Source organism: Phyllobates terribilis, unplaced genomic scaffold, assembly GCF_046119375.1.
Source record: "Phyllobates terribilis strain yellow unplaced genomic scaffold, ASM4611937v1 Scaffold_8__6_contigs__length_399053987, whole genome shotgun sequence".
NCBI lineage: Eukaryota > Metazoa > Chordata > Amphibia > Anura > Dendrobatidae > Phyllobates > Phyllobates terribilis.
Genome location: NW_027362768.1, coordinates 17179153 through 17198243, shown reverse-complemented (window position 1 = coordinate 17198243; position 19091 = coordinate 17179153). Strand labels below are relative to the sequence as shown.

The 19091-nt window shown below is 39.3% G+C and overlaps 1 protein-coding gene across 1 annotated transcript in view; it reads right to left on the bottom strand.

Annotated features, from left to right (window-relative positions):
• COL11A1 (collagen type XI alpha 1 chain) overlaps positions 1–19091 on the bottom strand; it is a 253934-nt gene that overhangs the window by 106725 nt on the left and 128118 nt on the right. Inside the window, exons 15-22 of the mRNA XM_073642853.1 lie at positions 8211–8264; positions 7997–8050; positions 6692–6745; positions 6453–6506; positions 5743–5796; positions 1930–1974; positions 1334–1387; positions 88–132 (exon numbers count right to left, since the gene is read on the bottom strand). Of these exons, the coding sequence (XP_073498954.1) occupies positions 88–132; positions 1334–1387; positions 1930–1974; positions 5743–5796; positions 6453–6506; positions 6692–6745; positions 7997–8050; positions 8211–8264 (414 nt within the window). The remainder of the gene's footprint in view (positions 1–87; positions 133–1333; positions 1388–1929; positions 1975–5742; positions 5797–6452; positions 6507–6691; positions 6746–7996; positions 8051–8210; positions 8265–19091) is intronic.

The following is a 19091-nucleotide window of genomic DNA, read 5'->3' as shown; positions in this document are numbered from 1 at the left end:
CAAAGACTACGAAACGTGACGTATCCACTCATTTGTTAATATCTCAATACTTTCACAGACATTACACAATATTGGCATCATACATACCAGGTTTCCTTTGGGTCCTGGAGGACCATCAACACCAGCAACACCCTAATAAAATGAAAGATTAACGGTCATGTCATATGCAAATTTAACAAAACATGATGATTACTATATGTAGATAAGATCTATTTTCAGATGGTCATTTGTACCAAGTTTCCCCCTATTTTTCTATAAATGGGTGAGTGCCCATGAACAAAAATAGAGCCATCATTAGAAAAGTGAGGTACAGCCCATAGCTGTTATTAAAAAATGGTAGAACAGAGAAAGTAATACATATTCTTGACCTTAATCATAATGAAAATACCTTTACTTTACAACCCCCAGGACATCCAAGAAAATAGGTCCGATTGATCAGAGTATGATCCGATTTTCTCCGAGGTGGAGAGAAAAAAAAGTTTCGCTATCTTCTCCATTATTTCAGTCTGTAAAATCAGACCGCTTTCGGATGGTATCTGAGTGAGGTCCGATTTTCCATGGACCCATAGACATTAATGGGCGAGTGCCATCCAATTCACCAAGGCAAATCTTGGAATGATGCAATTTTTTTCCTTGAACAACTCAGTCTGAGCAAAAAGTCAGACATGTTCATGGCCGCATAGAATAACACAGGTACGAGTGCTATCTGTCAAAACCATGGACAGTACTCGTCCCCTGCAGCTCATCACCATTCCGTCATGGTGGACATCCACTCTGATGAAACAGTAAAGGATGCAGCTGATGAGCATTGGCTGCATGCTGCACTTGACACAAGTCATGTCACTTTTTGGGTACAGTATCTAGGGGTAATATTACTCCTTGTGGAGAGTGACATCTTAAGCAAGTCAGGTGGAGACTTTTAAAGCCGCAATACTCCTCTGGGAAATATGCAAATTGTCTCTTCAGAGAGGAAGAGGACTAGAGCTCTAGTGCCACCTACAGGAAGTAGCAATCCTAAAAGTCAATAGTGACCCTTTAACGAGCCTTATCACATGACTAAGGATAAAAGCCAATACCAGAAAATTTCTGTCGCACCCCATAGTACCCCAGCTCTGTCTACATTGACCGATCTGGCCAAGACTTAAGCCAGAAGTTGCAATTTGTTTGCGTAATTTTAAGTTGCATAAAAAGGGTTGACAGCATTACGGGGCGTTTTATACCACAATTCTGTCGAAAACACTTTGATGACACGGCATTATGAATCTGTTTCAGGCTAAATCAAGTTTAAATAGCACCGGATCAATTAGAAAGAATGGAGAAGTTAGATACTTACGTGTTGGCCTGGAGGACCAACAGGACCTCTTGGTCCCAACAATCCTCGTTCGCCCTGGAAGGATAAAATTCAGTTACAGTACTTAATTTTGCTTTTTGAATATTATTTTAAAGGGGTGGTACCATGATTACAAGCTATTACCTATCCACAAGGTAGGTGATAATTTACTGATCACTGGGGGTCTGATCCTTGGGACCACCACCGTTCACAATGGGGATAATACAACTAATGTTATAATGGTCTTGGACCGGAGGAGATAACATAGTATAAAGTGATTTCAGTAATCTGGGATGACAGTAATAGATATTATTTCTGCAGGTAAGAATAAATCCTGTAAGCAGTAGTATATATTGTTATTATAGCATAGGTTGAAATGCATTGATCTTCTTAAGGTGCTGAATATAGAGAAGAATGGGACTCCAGCACTGACAAGATGCTCTTGGAGGAGACATTGCTGCCCTCCGGCAGGGTAAAGGTTACGTGGGAGCTGTGAATGATTCCTCCAGCAGGGACAATGCGGTGTGTTATGCTGCATTTTGAAATTGTACAGATATAAAGTGAGAGCTCTGTATACAGCAGATTAATGTGTCACTCACAGGTTCACCGGGCAGCCCTCTGGGTCCAACCTCTCCATCTTCTCCCTGTTACACAAAAGAAAAAGCTGTTTCTCCTGTTATTTAAACACACGGCACGTAAATCGGGACAAGCGAACAATGTGTTTGTGTTTGTCAAATTGTAAAATATATGTAGTGTAGTGTAACCTTTCCTGAGATGGACAGAAAAGGCTAATTGTAGAAAGCCGCTGCGAGAACTGATTGCAAAGGTGCTAAACCGTAAGAGAAGGTATTCTGCCATGGAAATTAGCTAGGAAATGCTTTACTGTAACGTCCATGATGGCATGGGTATATCATTTCTGGCAACTCTCTTCCTTTTCCTACAAGCGCTGACAAGAGGACACAATATTGTGATATATATGTATCTAATACGACAAGTATTTGCATAAAAAATTTCCCACTTCCCGGACAGACCCTACATGCAACTAAAACTAATAAGTCATAAAAGAGAATTGCAAATTTCTTCTGTATCTGGCCATAATGTTTATGGCTGTTGCTAATGCATATTTATCTATATCTATTAATATTCTACTTTGCTTATATGGCGCCATTAATTCCACAGCACTTTACAGACATCATCACTGTCCCCATTGAAGCTCACAATCTACATTCCCTATTAGTATGTCTTATAGGAAAACCGGAGAACCCAGAGGAAATCCACAGGGAGAACATACAAACTCCTTCCAGATGTTGTCCTTGGTGGGATTTGAACCCAGGACCCCATCACTGCAATGTTACAGTGCTAACCACTGAGCCACCATGCTGCCCCACTATCTACAGCACTGATGTCTTGTCTGGTGTAGTAGGAAGACAACCCTACAAGACAACCCCAATTATCCAGAGTGGAGATCAGCTCAATCTCTTGAACACTTTACTTACTCATGAATGGCCCTCGGTCTTAATGTGTTGCTTTCTATATGCAGCAATCAGCTTATTATGGGGACTGGGTTTTGTTTTTTTTCCAAACCATGAAGGCTCTTTAAAGGGTTTGATAAAGGACAGGACAACCACTGTCTATACTGTATGTCTTATTAGGTCAAAAGATCTCATAGAAGATGCCCTCTTTCACCAATCTGTGAAGGCAGCACCCAATCTTGCAGATTCAAGCCATCCTCGTATAACTGTATATGGATGGCTATCAGCTATTCATCCGAATGACCACCATGATATGCTAAATTTCTACGCACTCGCCACTACAGTGGAAATGTCTGCTGGCTGTGGGATTTGCTGCCAAAATCAGCTGTCCCATGTATGAGAAGAGGGATCCATGGGGATCAGATGTTCTGTAGAGTGTCTGCATGTAACATGGGATTGTCTCTGATGGAACAACTCTTATAAAGGATACTTGCTCTCACTTGCTATAACTATGTAATTGTTTGGCCTGGTATAAATGACGCTGTTCTCCTTAATCTGGAATTGTCTACTTTTTGTTCCTGCACTTCTCCATTCATTAGAAATGGCTCTCTCTTCCCTATATGTAAATCATACCTTTTTAGCCACTTGAGCATGGTCATCATAATAATCTCACACAGAAGAATTGAAGACTATGCCCACTTGGTTAAAAAGACTAAATCTACATTTTGTACAAGGAACAAGAAGCACGTATCTCATAAAGAGAGAGGCACAAGAAGAATATAAGGACAACAGCAGATTCAGGAGAACAATGGCATTTACACCAGGTAAAATATTACATATTCATGGCAGCTGACAGGTCCTCTTTAAAGGTAACCTGTCAGTGGGATCAGCCCTCCTAATCCATCTATATGGACATGTAGGTCATAGGGAGCTGGATAAAATGATACCTTGATATATGCGATCCGATGTCTTATTCCAGAGAAATTCATATTTTTCTTATATGTAAATGAGGTGTTCAGCACTATGGGCTGGACATAGATCTCCTTGAGAATCTGCCTCCAGAGATTATTATAAATGAAAGGGGGCGTAACCAATGTGAGACATGTAATGACTGACAGTCAGCTCTCCTGATCTATATGTCTCACACTTATTTTTCATTTAAAAGAAGCTCTGGAGGCAGATGTGTCCCACACATAGATCTTAACAGCTCATTTACATAATAAGAAAAATGTGGATTTCCCAGGAACAATTCATTGGATTACAGATATCAAGGTATCATTTCATTCAACTTTTTATGAGCTACTTTCCCATATAGAAGGCTGAGGAGGGTTGATCCTACTGATAGATTCCCTTTAAAAGGGGATTCATAGCCTTATGTATTGCAGTTTATATATAAATAATAAAGTGTCACAACTTTCGAATCTAGTTTGGAGTAAAGTTCCTAAGAAAGATCTCTGTTTATTGTCAGAAGATGGAAAATACTTGTTAACCTCTGAGGAAACCTGTGCTGATCATGTTCAAAGGACTTCTTTTTCATATTTGCATATAAATAAACAACATTACTACTGTAAATTATCATTCATATGTCTGAGGAGGAGATTCGGAAATATTCTCCATCAATAAACTTTTGTTAAGTACCTTACTTTCCAACAAGCTTTTGTAAATATCTGTCTACTATTTCACTTTACTACTTTTACACCCTACATGCACAGCGAGAGTCAAATCTATCAAGCGTTCCAGCCACATAATAAAACTTAAAGGACATATCATTAGCATATACGCCCTAATAACGGACATCCATCACTGTTGCTAAATTATTCAGAACCTGTAACAAATGCTTTGCTAATGTGTCCGAGAGCTACAGTTATCAGTAACGCAACAGATATGGCTGAAAGAAACTGCCTGAAATCATCTGTTTTATAGCAGAAAGAGGAAAACCCGAAGACTGGGGTGTCAAAAACCAATGACTTAGACCCGATTCATCATTTGCATTTTTTTTAAAGTTACTTTCCTTTTTATCTTGTGCTATCAGATGCCATTTCTGGTACACAATTCATTAAAATGGCTCACCCGGTTCATGAATTTGGCTCAAAGTCAAAAAATGGGTCTTCAGTCTTTCTTGAACTGTTTTTGCAACTTTTGGCGCCAAAAGTTGCACGTTGGTTCCAAAAGCTCCAAAATTTCTGCTAAAATTATGGCGTGTTCAAAAATACACCAGGGGGGACTGGATTGAAGTTGCGCCAAATTTTGCAACTATTTAGAAAGTTGATGAATCAGGCTAGAACATCTGGAATTTCTAGAATCCACCCACAAAGCGTAAAACCCAAAATTTAGACGAGCACATATAAGGCGCAAATAGAATAATGAATTGGGTGCAAACAAAAAAAAGCACAAAACACATAAAACTAGGCAAAAAAACAGGTGCAAAGGCAATGATGAATCAGGGGCTTTATGTATATTGTTGTACTGGTGCGCTTGATATATGGAGGTAGCAAACTGGGCAATGGGCCAGGGTCTTACTGGCCTCATCATCCCTCTTCTAGTGTATAGGACCCCCAGCAGAGTGTAGCAAAAAACCACGGTCAACTCCACTGCCGGTCCATAAGTGCAACAGAGCCAAGATTATAGAGTAGTGTTATTTGGATACTGTATTAATTAGGCATTGTATGGTGGTATTATTTGGGTACTTATTGGCTCTATTGGGTGGGCATTTTATGGATGCGCTATGTATACCAATATTCAGATAGAAATATTCTAATAAAACATATATATGTATTTGTGCTTAACATGTCCTGATTCTTTAGCTACATGTAAGGCCGTCGTTACAAAACTCTTTTAATAAAATTTAGAAGTGTAACACATTTTGCCATTTCATCACGGATATAAATGTTCCAATAAAAATGAATACATCGATTAGCTTCTCAGGTCCCATTTGCTTACCCTATCTCCATCTTCACCAGGAGGACCAGGTGGGCCCAGTGGACCTTTGTCGCCCTAAAAAAAATTAAAAATAAAAAAGATAAAAAGTAAAGAGAATTAAAAAAAAATGTCTAATCTCGGCATCCCCTGCAATTTTCATTTTTTCCCAACACTGCAAAGAAAAATATTTGAGGCACTGTACATATAAGAATAAGTTGATGAGGCATATCAAGCTAGCAAGCTATAAAGGAAGGCGTCAGCCATACTTCATACTCCATAAATCATGAAAGGCCACCTCATTTTTCTTATATTAAGCGTGTATAAAGCATGACACAGGGGTGTTTTTCTATTTCAAAGGTAACTGATTGCATGTGTATAAGAAATTACATTAACTATCAATTCAAGAGGGCAATTACTCTACAACCCAAGAGAAAGTCTCTGGGCTACTTAGAACAAGAAGTAACATAATGTATACAAATATACTGTAGTCTTATTATAAACTAATATATAACATGTCCTCATATCATAACTACATACAGAAGTGTGTACAAGTAGACGAAGAACCTGGCTTCTCGCTAGTTTTGTGAAAGTACAATGCCAGGAAAACTAGAGAAAGAAGGAGAAAGTGACCTCTGCTGGATAACCACGAGAAACAAAAAGAAGACACAAAATCAAGGATGTGAATGTAAAAAACAAAAACAAAGGTTATCCTAAGCCGAGGAGCGACTCACCCTGTGCCCTTTCTCACCGGGAAGACCTGGAAGACCATCAAACCCTCGGTCACCCTGTAAAATGATGAAAATGAAACATAATTAGACAGCTCAATAGTACAACTACTCCTATAAATATATCCCCAAGAATAAGTAGTTTATCCCCAAACATATATTTGTTTATTTTAACAGCACCATATCCTACCACATGACTGGTACCCATCTACTATACATGACAGCACACACGGATCTAAACATACCTTGGACCCAGATTCTCCAGGCATTCCACGAGCTCCATCAGTTCCTGGGCGTCCCTGAAGTTAATGCATAAATTGTATTATTTATATGGTAGCAAAACTATTACAGTCACAGTAAAGAGTTTACCTTATGTAGTGTGTCAGATGTGTTATGTTATGGGTTGCACTTAAATGGGATTGTCTGAGCTGCTCAGTTATAATTAGAAGCAGTGCCGATGACATGACGACCATACGTACCCACCAAGGTGAAAGTCTGATCTGCAGGTATCATGCATGTCTCCGTTAGGATAGAACATATGCATGATCCCTGCCAATTGGGAATGCATCTAGGCAGGTATATCTGTGCAAATAAGGGCATGGCCTCCCTTTTCCTTGAGGTGGAAATTACGTTTATATAGGTCCCCATGGCTGGATGACCCTTATTCACATTTATGTCGTTTGACATACGGTAAGGTTTTAATACTAGAGGCTAGGACCGTCCTGAATATGGTCACCTTGACGTGGTACCATGGATTTTTTTTTTATCAAAGTTATGTTGACTAAGTACCCTATTTTATTTTCATACACTATTGCTATTTATGGAGGGTGTTTGCTCACTATGTTGTTATCTTAGGTTTTGCCTATTTAGTGGCCAGTGTGAACGTGCTCCTACGCGCTGCATATATGCCAACTTATACTCCAGTTCACTTCTTTAGGTTTTTGTTTTTGAAAAAGGCTGTATTCAGCCGAATCATTGCCACAGCTCTTGCTGAGCTAATAAATCATCTATTTTTGGAGTGCGGTTTCTACTATTTTTTTCATATCTATCTATCTATCTATCTATCTATCTATCTATCTATCTATCTATCTATCTATCTATCTATCTATCCTATCACATATCTATCCATCTATCTATTTATCTAACAAATATATATCATTATTCACTGACTCATGGTTAATAAAATAAGGTCAGCAGACTTCGGGGAAAAGTTGCATAAACCAATGTACAGTAAAATGATTCATACGTATAAAACGGCACACACGTCTATAAATAAATGTGCCACATTTTAAGCCATCCATGCACCAGAAATTGCAGGGAAATAATTTGTGCTATAATTTATGCCAAGATTTGCACCTTTTTCTTCTGCAGTCCGCCTTTTGTTTCCAGATTGCTGCATTTCATGTGCTGTACATACTCATTCGCCAGTATGTTTCTATTTGAACAGTTTCATTGCTATGTGCTATTTACTGTGACTAATTAAATTTCCATTTATCCATATAACATATGTTGAGGCGGGAGAACTGTGGAATAGAGAACTCATTACTCACTCGTTTGCCAGCTTTACCCATTGGCCCAGATGTACCTTGAATTCCTCTAGGACCCTACAAAATCGAAAACAATGCACTGTTTGTCACCGTTTATGAAAACTACTAAGGCTTGAATGTGAACTTACATAGTGTACAAAAGCAGTGATGCATACATCGAGATGTCAGCAACAGATGTGCGAGCAGATGATAGTCACAACTTTAGAAAATCATTTACCTGAGGGCCTGGATCTCCTGATTCACCTTTAATTCCTGGAGCACCAGGTGAACCCTACGATGGAAGATAAAAAGAGAAATTAGAATATAAGAGACTTTCTCAGTCTTGGAGAAAGCGATACTGTTCACACTATGTATTGAAGCTGTACACGGCCTGAAAAAGACCCCAGCAGTTCTTCATAAATACCTTCAGAATGCTTAATTTTAAGAAAATCATAGCATGGTGGTTGTAGGAGCTTGTAGATACCCATCCTTCAAAAAAGGCCTTTAAGTCTTACGTCATATGACAATTAAATATAGTGAAACATGGCATTGTCATTGCAAAAGAAGATTTATTTGTTAATGGAGGTGCTGTACATGATGAAAAAAAGGCTATTTACTTCTGGATTCAGCACCACACCTGTCCACAGATTGTGCATGAACCGCCTGAGCTGCAATACCAGACATGACCCATAGACAGGTGTGGCACTGTTTCTCAAAGGAACTACCCATGGTTTTAAAATCATGAGTAACCTGCTAATCCTGCATATAACTCCAATTCCAAATGAGCAGAGTTGTCGTCACTCATGTTGACATTATATACTGTATGTATTGGTAATGTGCAGTACGCCTGTGCGATGGCGTATGTATCCATTGGGCTCTATTTACCCCATGATGACCAAAAGAGGATTCGGACTGGGGCACAATGGTAAAAAATGGGTATGGAATAGCACCCTCGTCCAGTCCTCAAGGAGCTTTTTGTCAGAGGTACAGTATAAGCCAGGAGCTTATTCTGATGCACACAACAAATGGAGAGCCATAGTGTACCTTGAGCAGTCTTATATGGCCCTGCAGGTAGACCTACAGCATCACCTTCAGGACTCGTGCAGACGACCGTATTTTTGGTCTGAGTGCGATCTGACAAAACATCGGATCACACTCATCACCATGTTATTCTATGGGGCCGTGCACATGTCTGATTTTTTCCTTGGACAGAGTTTGTCCAATAAAAAAATCGCAGCATGCATGATTTGCATCCGATACTTGGATCGCACTCGACCATGCAAGTCAATGAGTCCATGGAGAAAACAGACAGCAGTAGGATGACATCTGATTGCAGTTTGATTTTCACAGACTGATAGAATGGAGAAGATGGAGATTTTTTTTCCATTTTCTCCTCATCCGAGAAAATCGGATAACACTGTGATCACATTCTGATCAGAAAGTGATTAACAAATCGGCCCCATTCTCTCGGATGACAGAAAGTATGGTGGTGTGACTCAAGCCTCATCAACATATTTATTTGTCATCTATTTATTCATCCATTCCTTCATTTCTAATATATTATAAAACGGCCATAACACTTCCTATATGGGTGTTGCCTATTCTTCCCAGATTCCTATCTGTTGGCAAACACCAGAAAAAAAAAGAAGATAAATTTGGCTTCTTGATACTTTTCTTACAATAATATTACAATCCTTGGTAGAATAATAGCAGTCTAGAAGAAATAGGTGGCAACTAGTGATGATCGAGCACTGAAATTCTCGAGTACTCGGTACTCGAAGTGAACACATTGGACGCTCGGACGTGCTTGACTCAAGTAGCGAGCATAATGGAAGTGAATGTGAAACTCGAGCATTTTTCAGGACGAACGATCTCGCTCTCTCTCTTTCTGTCCCCGGAGTACTATGGGTCCAAAAGAGTCCGGTTGACGGAGAAGTCCCTGCGCTCCCAGGAGGGGAATACCCCGCTTCAGGGCAGCGCAGCTCAGATGATTCCAATGAGCACTTTACGGTGCCCTGAGCACTTGAGCGTCACACGATACTCGACACTGCTCGATACTCCATTGAGGGGAGAAAGAATTGTCACTTGGAAACAGCTGAAAATTATTTTTAGGAAGAAAACAACTGAGCGGGTTTCTATCTAGTTTATGTGTTTAACAAACAACATTGTCCTAAAGGCAAAATGGCAACATCAGCTCTGCAATCAATGAAAATCACATGGGTGTTGCTGTGTCTGAATCAGCAAGCTTTTGGGGTCTGTTTCGTGACAATCTGTTAAAGCATTATAACCTATAAGTCTTGATATTTTGCCGACAGCATTCTCAAAAATGTACCGTATGCATCACAAGAACAAAAGAAGAACGTCGTACAACTCATGGCCAGCTCTAAAATAATTGCTCCTTATGGACTTATACATAATTTTTAGACATGCAGGAGAATGTTTCCCAAAATAAAGAAAGAGATTAAATGCCTCAAATATTCTCTAAGATGCCAAAGATGTGGAAGCTTTGTTCTCTGGTCCTGAAGCTTTGCTCATGCGACTACAGTAAAATAAGTGGACGTCTACAGCCTCCTTGTGGCGCGACAGCTAAACAGCTCACAGAGGGATCCTCGCTGGTTACTAAACATATATTAATATCTCATATCCCGGCAGCTAGAGGCAGCAAAACTGCAGAACTAATAATCAAAACGTCTCACGCCTCCTTAATGCACCAAGAGCTTCAGTGTTTCATCATTTGCTTGTAATTCCTGCCGCTCTCCATTCTGTTACAGCCACTATACCAAGGGGATGTACAGGTGCATCTCACAAAATTAGAATATCATCAAGAAGTTCATTTATTTCAGTTCTTCAATACAAAAAGTGAAACTCATATATTATATAGAGTCATTACAGAGTGATCTATTTCAAGTGTTTATTTCTGTTACTGTTAATCTACCAATACAGGCAGACGTCAGGTTAATGGGCAGAAAACTTAATTACATTAAAGAAGTGGGGGGTGGGGGTGTCTTGTTTTGACCCTGCATTCTGGAAATATCTACAAGTGAAATTAGGGTTTATATACTGAGGGTGAGCTAGTGGAAAACTCCTGAAAAAGAAATTCCCCTAAAAATTATTTGTATGATTTTTGTTCTTTCATTTTTTTCAAGGGGAAATTCTTCATCTATATATAACTATATATCCAGAAATGTAAAGAAAAGGTGTCAGGTAATATAAGCTGTCCTATCTTTCCTATCTAAAAGCAGAAAATGATTGATGGAAAGGAGCCGGATTCTAGTCATGTACCACTGGTTTATATAAATGCCATCTGTGAAAACCATGGATAGCACTCGTATGCAAAAACTGTATGTCTGAATGAGGCCTAAGACTCCGTGTGCACATTCCCTTACTCAAACTCAGAAAAGGTAAAGTCACCCAAATCTATCAATTTCACTCACTGGTCAACTGTTTCAAGTGTATGAGGTCCTGCTGATTCTCTCAATGTCAGGGACCAAAAGATTGGACATATTGACTTTCAAGATCAGCCACTACCAGTAGTGTCCATCGTCAGGGGCTTATTCCTTCTTTACAGCACATGGAACAATATGCACATGTTGGGTGAGGGTCATTCAAGAACAAAAGTTCAGACAACAGCTATAGAAGATGTATCGAAATCTCTAGGAGAGAGGTCTTAACTTATTAGCATGCCCTCACAGGCTAATGTACAATCCTACCTTTAAACTGTAGTGCCTTATTCAGATGTCTGTTTTTTGTGGGGGTTTTTGCATTTGTTTTTACCATCAGTATGGCATCCATGTTTCTTGTATGCAAAAAAAAATAAAAAATGTCACAGCTTCTTCTACCTATAAAATGGTAAAAAATTGCACTTGGATGACACATGGATAGTATCATTGTGCTGTCCATTTTTTTAGTCGCCCATTCACCATTGGTTCAAAGCAAACATATCTCCATTTATTATGCAGATAACTGTTGCAGGAAAAAAAAGCATGTGAACATGCCCATAGACTGTATGCAATGGGTACATGTTATATCCAAGAAAAATACATATAGAAAATGTTGAAAACGCCTCATGAGAAAGCCTTTGTGTCTGCGGGCCAAACGCGCGTTGAGGCGCGCTCTTACCACCGCGCCATCCTTGCGACGCCCTACGCTGTCTTGTGGCCCGTGTACCTGGTGAACATATGGGATATTTCACGTTTGAAAATTGTGATATAGCTTATTTCTGAGTACTATATGTTTTTGGCTTGTGTCAATCAACTGATTGCAATGCAGTTGCCCCCTCTCCTCGCCATTTCCTACTTATGTTGGATATATATCTGGGTCCTCTTCACATCATATGGTGTCGCAGTTCCTGATCCACTGCATTCCAGGTTCCATTTATACACTGTGACTTATTAACTTATGTATTTTAACACCATTGATCTTTAATAAAATTTATTCTTATGCCATGATACTCATGTCTTCTCCAGTTTTTCATACCGAAAATGGTCGTCTGACATGGGCACCTGATGGAGGCTTGCGATATGGGGAAAGCTGATTATCCCTGGGTGTAGATAGGGTCATACATGTACTTAGAAATCCTGCTTCAGATGGCATAAACCTATTTATTAAACCTATTTATTAGAGAGCTCAGCTTCTTTATATCTAGCATGTCGCCTGACAGGTTCTCTGAAGAGCTGTCTACTTCTAGCATGTATTACGCTTGTATGAAACCAGCCTTTTATTACATTTAGTCTGGGAAAGCTGAATGACAGCTGTGTGGTAGATGCGATGTCGCTCAGCTTTCTTACAAGTAGAAAGAACAAGAAACTAATAGAACATTCCCAACTTGACAGAAGAAAAGTGAAGAACGCCCTTGTGGGAGGACAGTGTTCTCCTTGTCATCATGTAGGAACTCGTGCTATCAGTGAGGCTAGATCTATCTATTTTCTCCCTCAGTAATGATATATTCTTACCATTGACATAGATATAAGATTTTCTCCGTCTCGTTGGGTGATTATGTGCAGTGTGCGTGCAGAGGGTGCCCCTTAATCCGCTACTACAGAAATGTCAACAGTAATTGAAAACTCCTTTTTTTCAAAGTGTTTATGCTTGACACAAGTATAATGGTCATACCCGGAACTAGGAAGCCTCCATGCTTAACGCGGGTTTAGGTCATCTTTGGCACATGATAAATTGAAAAGGCAGCCGGATGAGCATCAATCATATTATCTAGCTCCGTACTGATTTCCTGCGGCTCAGTTTCACCCATCTTGTATGTTCACAAATGGCCTCTTTTTATTTTTAATGTGTATTTTATTTATATCTATATTGAACTATGAACAATAACTATTAAATATGGCTATTAGCACTAATATCAGACTGGACTCATTGCATCATTTATTGTAATCCCCCAATAGCCTAATGTTAATAGGCTTTTTAGAACTGGCTTAAAAGGGTATTTCCATCTCCAAAATCCTATCCCAATATGTAGTGGGGGTAATAATACTAATATTAGCAAATACCTCCAATTAGAAATGTAGTATAGTTTTTAAGATTCGCTATGTCTCTTACCCCATGTGCAGGGCATTGTAGGACCTTAGGTATACACAGTTATGACCACTAAGAGGTAACTGTTACTAAATAAGTGGTCGTAACTATGGATACCTAAACTACTGCAATGTCCTGCATAAAGAATGCGACATAGCAAATCAGAAGAACTAGGCTATATTCACACATTGCGTTTTGTCAGCGTTTTATTTTCTGCAGCAAAACCTGACCTCTTACCAGGAGGTTTGTTCAGGATTTTTCTTGCTCGTCTTTTGCTGCGTTTTTTGATGCATTTTTTTCACTGTCCTTTTGTCCCTTTATGCGTGTACGTAAAGTACAGTGAAAAAAAAATCTCATTCTATTTCATCAGGTTTTGGCACAAAAAAACGCTGAAAAAACTGATACCTGTGTTTTTGGTGCGTTTTTTCACCATCCATTACTTCCAAATAATAAATAAACGCTGAAAGAAGTGACATGTTCTATTCTGCAAAAAATCATGCAAAGCACAAAATACTGATCAAGAAAAACCAAGATGTGTGTATGAGATTTCTTGAATCTCATAGACTTTGCTGATTCTGTAAAACGCAGCAGAAAATTTGCATAAAAAAAAATCATAAAAAATGCTGAAAAAATCCAATGTGTGGACATAGCCCTATACTACATTTCTAAATGAAGGTATTTGCTAATATTATTATTACACCTACTATATATTGGGATAGGATCTTGGGGATAGGAATACCCCTTTAACTAGATCTCTAGGGTTTGGTCCCCCAGCACTTCCACCGATCAGCTGATTGAAGGGATCATGACTTATGGCCCAGCACTGCATTGTTTCCCTGTTTACCAGGCACAGCTCTGTACATTTTGCAGTGGTGATGCCTGGTGCGGTGGGTCAGTCCCGTCCCATTCACTTGAGTGACACTGAGCAGCAGAGATCTGCAATATCAGCTGATCAGTGGGGGGAAACCTTGATTTGGACACCCATCACTCTATCACATTGAACATACAGCCTCATCTGTCAGCATCATTTCATAAAGCAGGATAGCCTGAGCAGATTGATAGCAGACAGCTCAGATATCTATAAGTTTGTGGGAAAAGATTCAGTATAACTGGCATTTTTTTCACTGAAATTCCTATACATTCTGGGCTTCAAGGTCAAGGGTGCCTGTCCTGATTAGTGATTGACAGCTACTGTATGTCTGCATGCACATTTATTGTCTATTGCACAGTTTACTGCTACACCCAGAATGAGCAGTGACATCAATTACTAAAATACAAATTGTACTGAATCTTTTTTGCTGTGTAATCTGAGAACAGCAAGAAGTGGGGACAGAGACAAAGATTTCAGTAATGTGTCACTTATAAGGCTGTGTGCTGTTGTTTCAATACAATGAGTGTTTTATCAGCAGGAGATTATCACTGCCGGGCTAACAGCCTAGGGCCAAGTAGTCCAACCCCACCCCCAGCACTAATTAGCAGCTTACTAACAATAGACAATGTACACAGAAAGCTGTGGTGTGGGCAGGGTTAGCTTTTGAGCTCTGCTACATGCAAAAACTCTGATTGCATGACAACTGCTGGATCCAGTAAAGTGATACATCGCTGGAATCAGGGTCTCTTTTCCTACATCAGATGAGGTAGCAAAAACCTGGTGACAGATTCCCCTTAATGACCTATCTTAAGGATAAGTCATCAATATTAAAATCTCATAAAAGGACATTAACTGCACACACTGATGAATTTTTTTAATTTTGGAAAAGGAATTTGGTCACTTTCACATTTTGAAGATTTGTTACAGACATTTCTGCTATTGTTTCATATATCTGAAGAAAGCCACGCATGTGCTGCAGAAACAACCCTAGTCACATGGATTTATGAAACTGATAATCAGTCATGGAAATTCCTGCAACAAATCTGTCGTGTGTGAACATACCCTACACCTAACAAAATCATTCAATTTGATTAAAACTTTGTGAGTAATGTTGTCCTTCATGACCTCCAAAAACATTAGTTTATTTGAAGATACGATTCAAGCCAACGGGAATTGCCTTCACTAACCTGATACCGATGGCTTTTTTTTGCATTATTCTATTTCAATAATTCCATAGTAATGAGGCTTTAGAAAAAATAAATTTCCAGCCCATACAATGTATAATATTGTAGCCCTAAAATCAACCAGTAATACAAAATCCAATCTAGATGTAATTAAATATCTACATGCATGTGACTTGACAAACGGTAAGGTTTTAAATATTAGAGTTAGGACTGTCCCAAATAGGGTCACCGTGACGAGGTGAGATGGCTTTCGCATTATTTTGATCAAAATTATGTTAAATAAGTACCCTATATTATTTCCGTGCACTATTGCAGTTTATTTATTGCAGGGTATTTGGGTATTGTGTTTCTGTCTTGTTTTTTTTCTGGTTAATGGCCATGTGTGAACATGCTCTTACATGCTGCATGCACAGGAATTTACATTCCAGTTCATTTCTTCAGGTTTTTCCAGATGAAAATTAAATAAGTTGCTAGATAAGATGGGCTCAACCAATATGCCATCACAGCTACCAAGGCGCTTGTCATGCAGATCTTTTTAGACTATCCTGTTTCATCTAGTCCATATGCTCAATGATGAATAGAGAAACAATAACCTAAGCTTTACTCACCTTTCTTAAGTCCAGTGCAGCTCCTGCACAGATGCTCGGCCCTTTGATGATCAGCTGCAGTGGTGATATTACATCGACAGTGCTGCAGCCAATCATCGAGCTCAGCAGCTCTGCTGATGTAGATGGAACAAGCCACTGAGGTCAGAGATTGGCTGCAGCGTTATCGATGTGGAATCACCACTGCAGGAGATCAACAAAGATGGAAGCAGCGATGAGAAGCAGCACTGGACATGGAGAGGGTATAGTAATCTCAATTTATATTTTAACCAAAGCACATAGACCGATGTGAGTAATGCGCGTAATTTTTCACATGGACCAAAGGATTTGCATCATGTAGTCTGCTCCGCTACATGGAGGAGAGAGCACTTGGCACATAGTACGCATGCTCGTCTGCGTACATGCACTTGTGTGAACTCAGCCCTAACCAAACAACACCATTACTCACATAGTTTTAATCAAATTTCATTTCACTCTCTAAAGTTTTGTTACATTATGAGTGAAATGTTGCCATTTGCGAATAATACTAACGTGCTTTTCGGCACCCAATTGCCTGTTTCATTTCTTTCAAGCTCATAAAGTTCATTAGACAAAATGTCTAATCATAACACTGTAGAGGCAATCAATGCGGCCTGCACGTCTACACTTTAATGGGTCACGGAATTGTTTCCAATACAATAGATTCTCTCAGATAAAATATGCAATGCTATGTACGCTTTACCAAAGCGTTAATTAAATGGCTCCAAAAAAAAATGCTAATTTCACATCTAACGACCACAATCAATAACTTTCTTTTTTTTTTGTAAATAGAGAGGGCTCCAAAAATAATATATTTTGTTTGGATGCCGACAGACCTATTAAAACTTTCTGAAAATAAATTTTCTATTATGAGTTAATGGACCATGGAAAAGCAAGAGAAAACTAGGCCAATGCTGAATGCATAGTTCAGTCAGTTCACAGAAGGCAATGGGATATTTATTCAGATTATGGAGGTGGCAAGGAACGGTATTATCTGTACTGACAGTTTAATGTTTACTAAACAGCTACAACGTGGCGGCGACAGTATAGAGCGGAATCTCCTAGCGCTAAGGGGCAGAAATAGAAATCTGTTGGCTCGATTTAAGCATACAATGAACTAGTTTACATTTTACTATGAACTTAATAACTACATATATTGAAAAGTTACAGTAATAATAATTAGTGATGAGCGAGTATGTTCTGTTAAACCTTTCGGCAAGCATGCTCAAGTGCTCGCCGAGTATCTTCAGCGTGCTCAGGTGTTATGTTTGAGTCACTCCGTGCTCATGATTTGAGATTGTTTGACAGCTTTAATACATGTGAGGAATGCCTAAGAAACAGGGATCCCTCACATGTATTAAAGCTGTCAAACAGTCTCAAATCATGAGCACGGAGTGACTTCAACAAAACACCTGAGCACGCTGAAGATACTCGGCGAGCACCTGAGCATGCTCGTAAATCTCGAGTAACGAGCATGCTCGCTCATCAATAAAAATACTACTAATAATAATATCACAATCATCATAATAATAATGTTATTATTTTTATTATTATATAAGCGAATCTAACTCTTTGGGGCAGTGTTAAAATCTTGTGTGGAACTTTTGGTGTTCTCACACTAGTTTGCATCAGCTCTGCAGAAATGAGCTGGAGCTGGAGAGAGGCCAGGGTGGGATGGGGTGTTGCAATAGATCTTTCACCATTAGAGAAGAGTCAGGCGACCGTACAACTCGGGCGGGAATTGCAACGTAATGTTCGAACTGGTCGGCGGCTCTCCCGACCTGAGTGTGACAGCGGCATAGAAATACACACTGTCACGATTGGGTCGGGAGAGCCACCGGTCAGTCTGAGCATTGAGTTGCCATCCCCGTCCGAGTTTTATGGCCATATAACTCTTTCCTTAGACAAGGTACTACAACTTTTTTGAATTGTTACACCCGTCAGTCAAATTTATCATGAGTGTCGGCATTTTAAACTCCAGAAATGTTACTCCAGTCACTGACTGGCTGACGGAGATGGACGACACTCAGAAGGGGTGCCAAATTCATTACGTGGCAATGAATTTGGTGCCTTCTACTCCAGCAAGACTGGCATATCACGAGTGTGTGCTACGTTAGTCTTGATGAATCGGTCCCTTTAAGTTTTCTTGCCGAGTAGTTGACTACTCAATTTAGTATATTTAAAATATATGTTGGTGGGAACGGTAAATGACAACTATTCTGATCTCCATTTCTGAATTCCCATGAGAGGTAAGCTATGTTCACACTAGCATCATGGCTTCTATTTATAAGTGAAGGCTCAGCACTCTGTTGGGTCAACCGTACAATGGATACCACCAACCCCAATGGAGCACCTTGGCTTATAATTGGGCTTCTTGCAGTTTCTGGCATTTTGATATGAATAATATGAAATAGCTAATAATGCAGTATTCTTTTTTATGTCAAATACAGTATACTTAGACTTCTGACATAGGCTCCAAATAGATATTCTCACTGCAGTGTGAACAGGGCCTTATCACATAGTTTTCACAAGAATTTGATGCTCCAATTTACTATTCTGGGCTATGGGTAAACTTCATGTTATAGAGCTATAATGCTGGTGGTAATATTTGTCATCTGGATATACAGGAACAAATATAGTAATAAACCAGCAAGAGATCTTTCATCATTAGACATAGTAGTACAACTTTTTGGAACTGTGGCATTTTGAGGAATTTTTACTCCAGAAGCTTTGCTGTGTTCTAATGGATGCACCAGATGGCAGCAGAAAGAATGATTATAGCTCCCTAAAGTACCCTGCGAACGCGATCCATGGACATGGATTTTCCATGTGTATAAACAATAATGTACATATATGCATGCATTCTACATTATAATGATGCCATATTTAGCACGGCAACATCACAGATTTTCCAG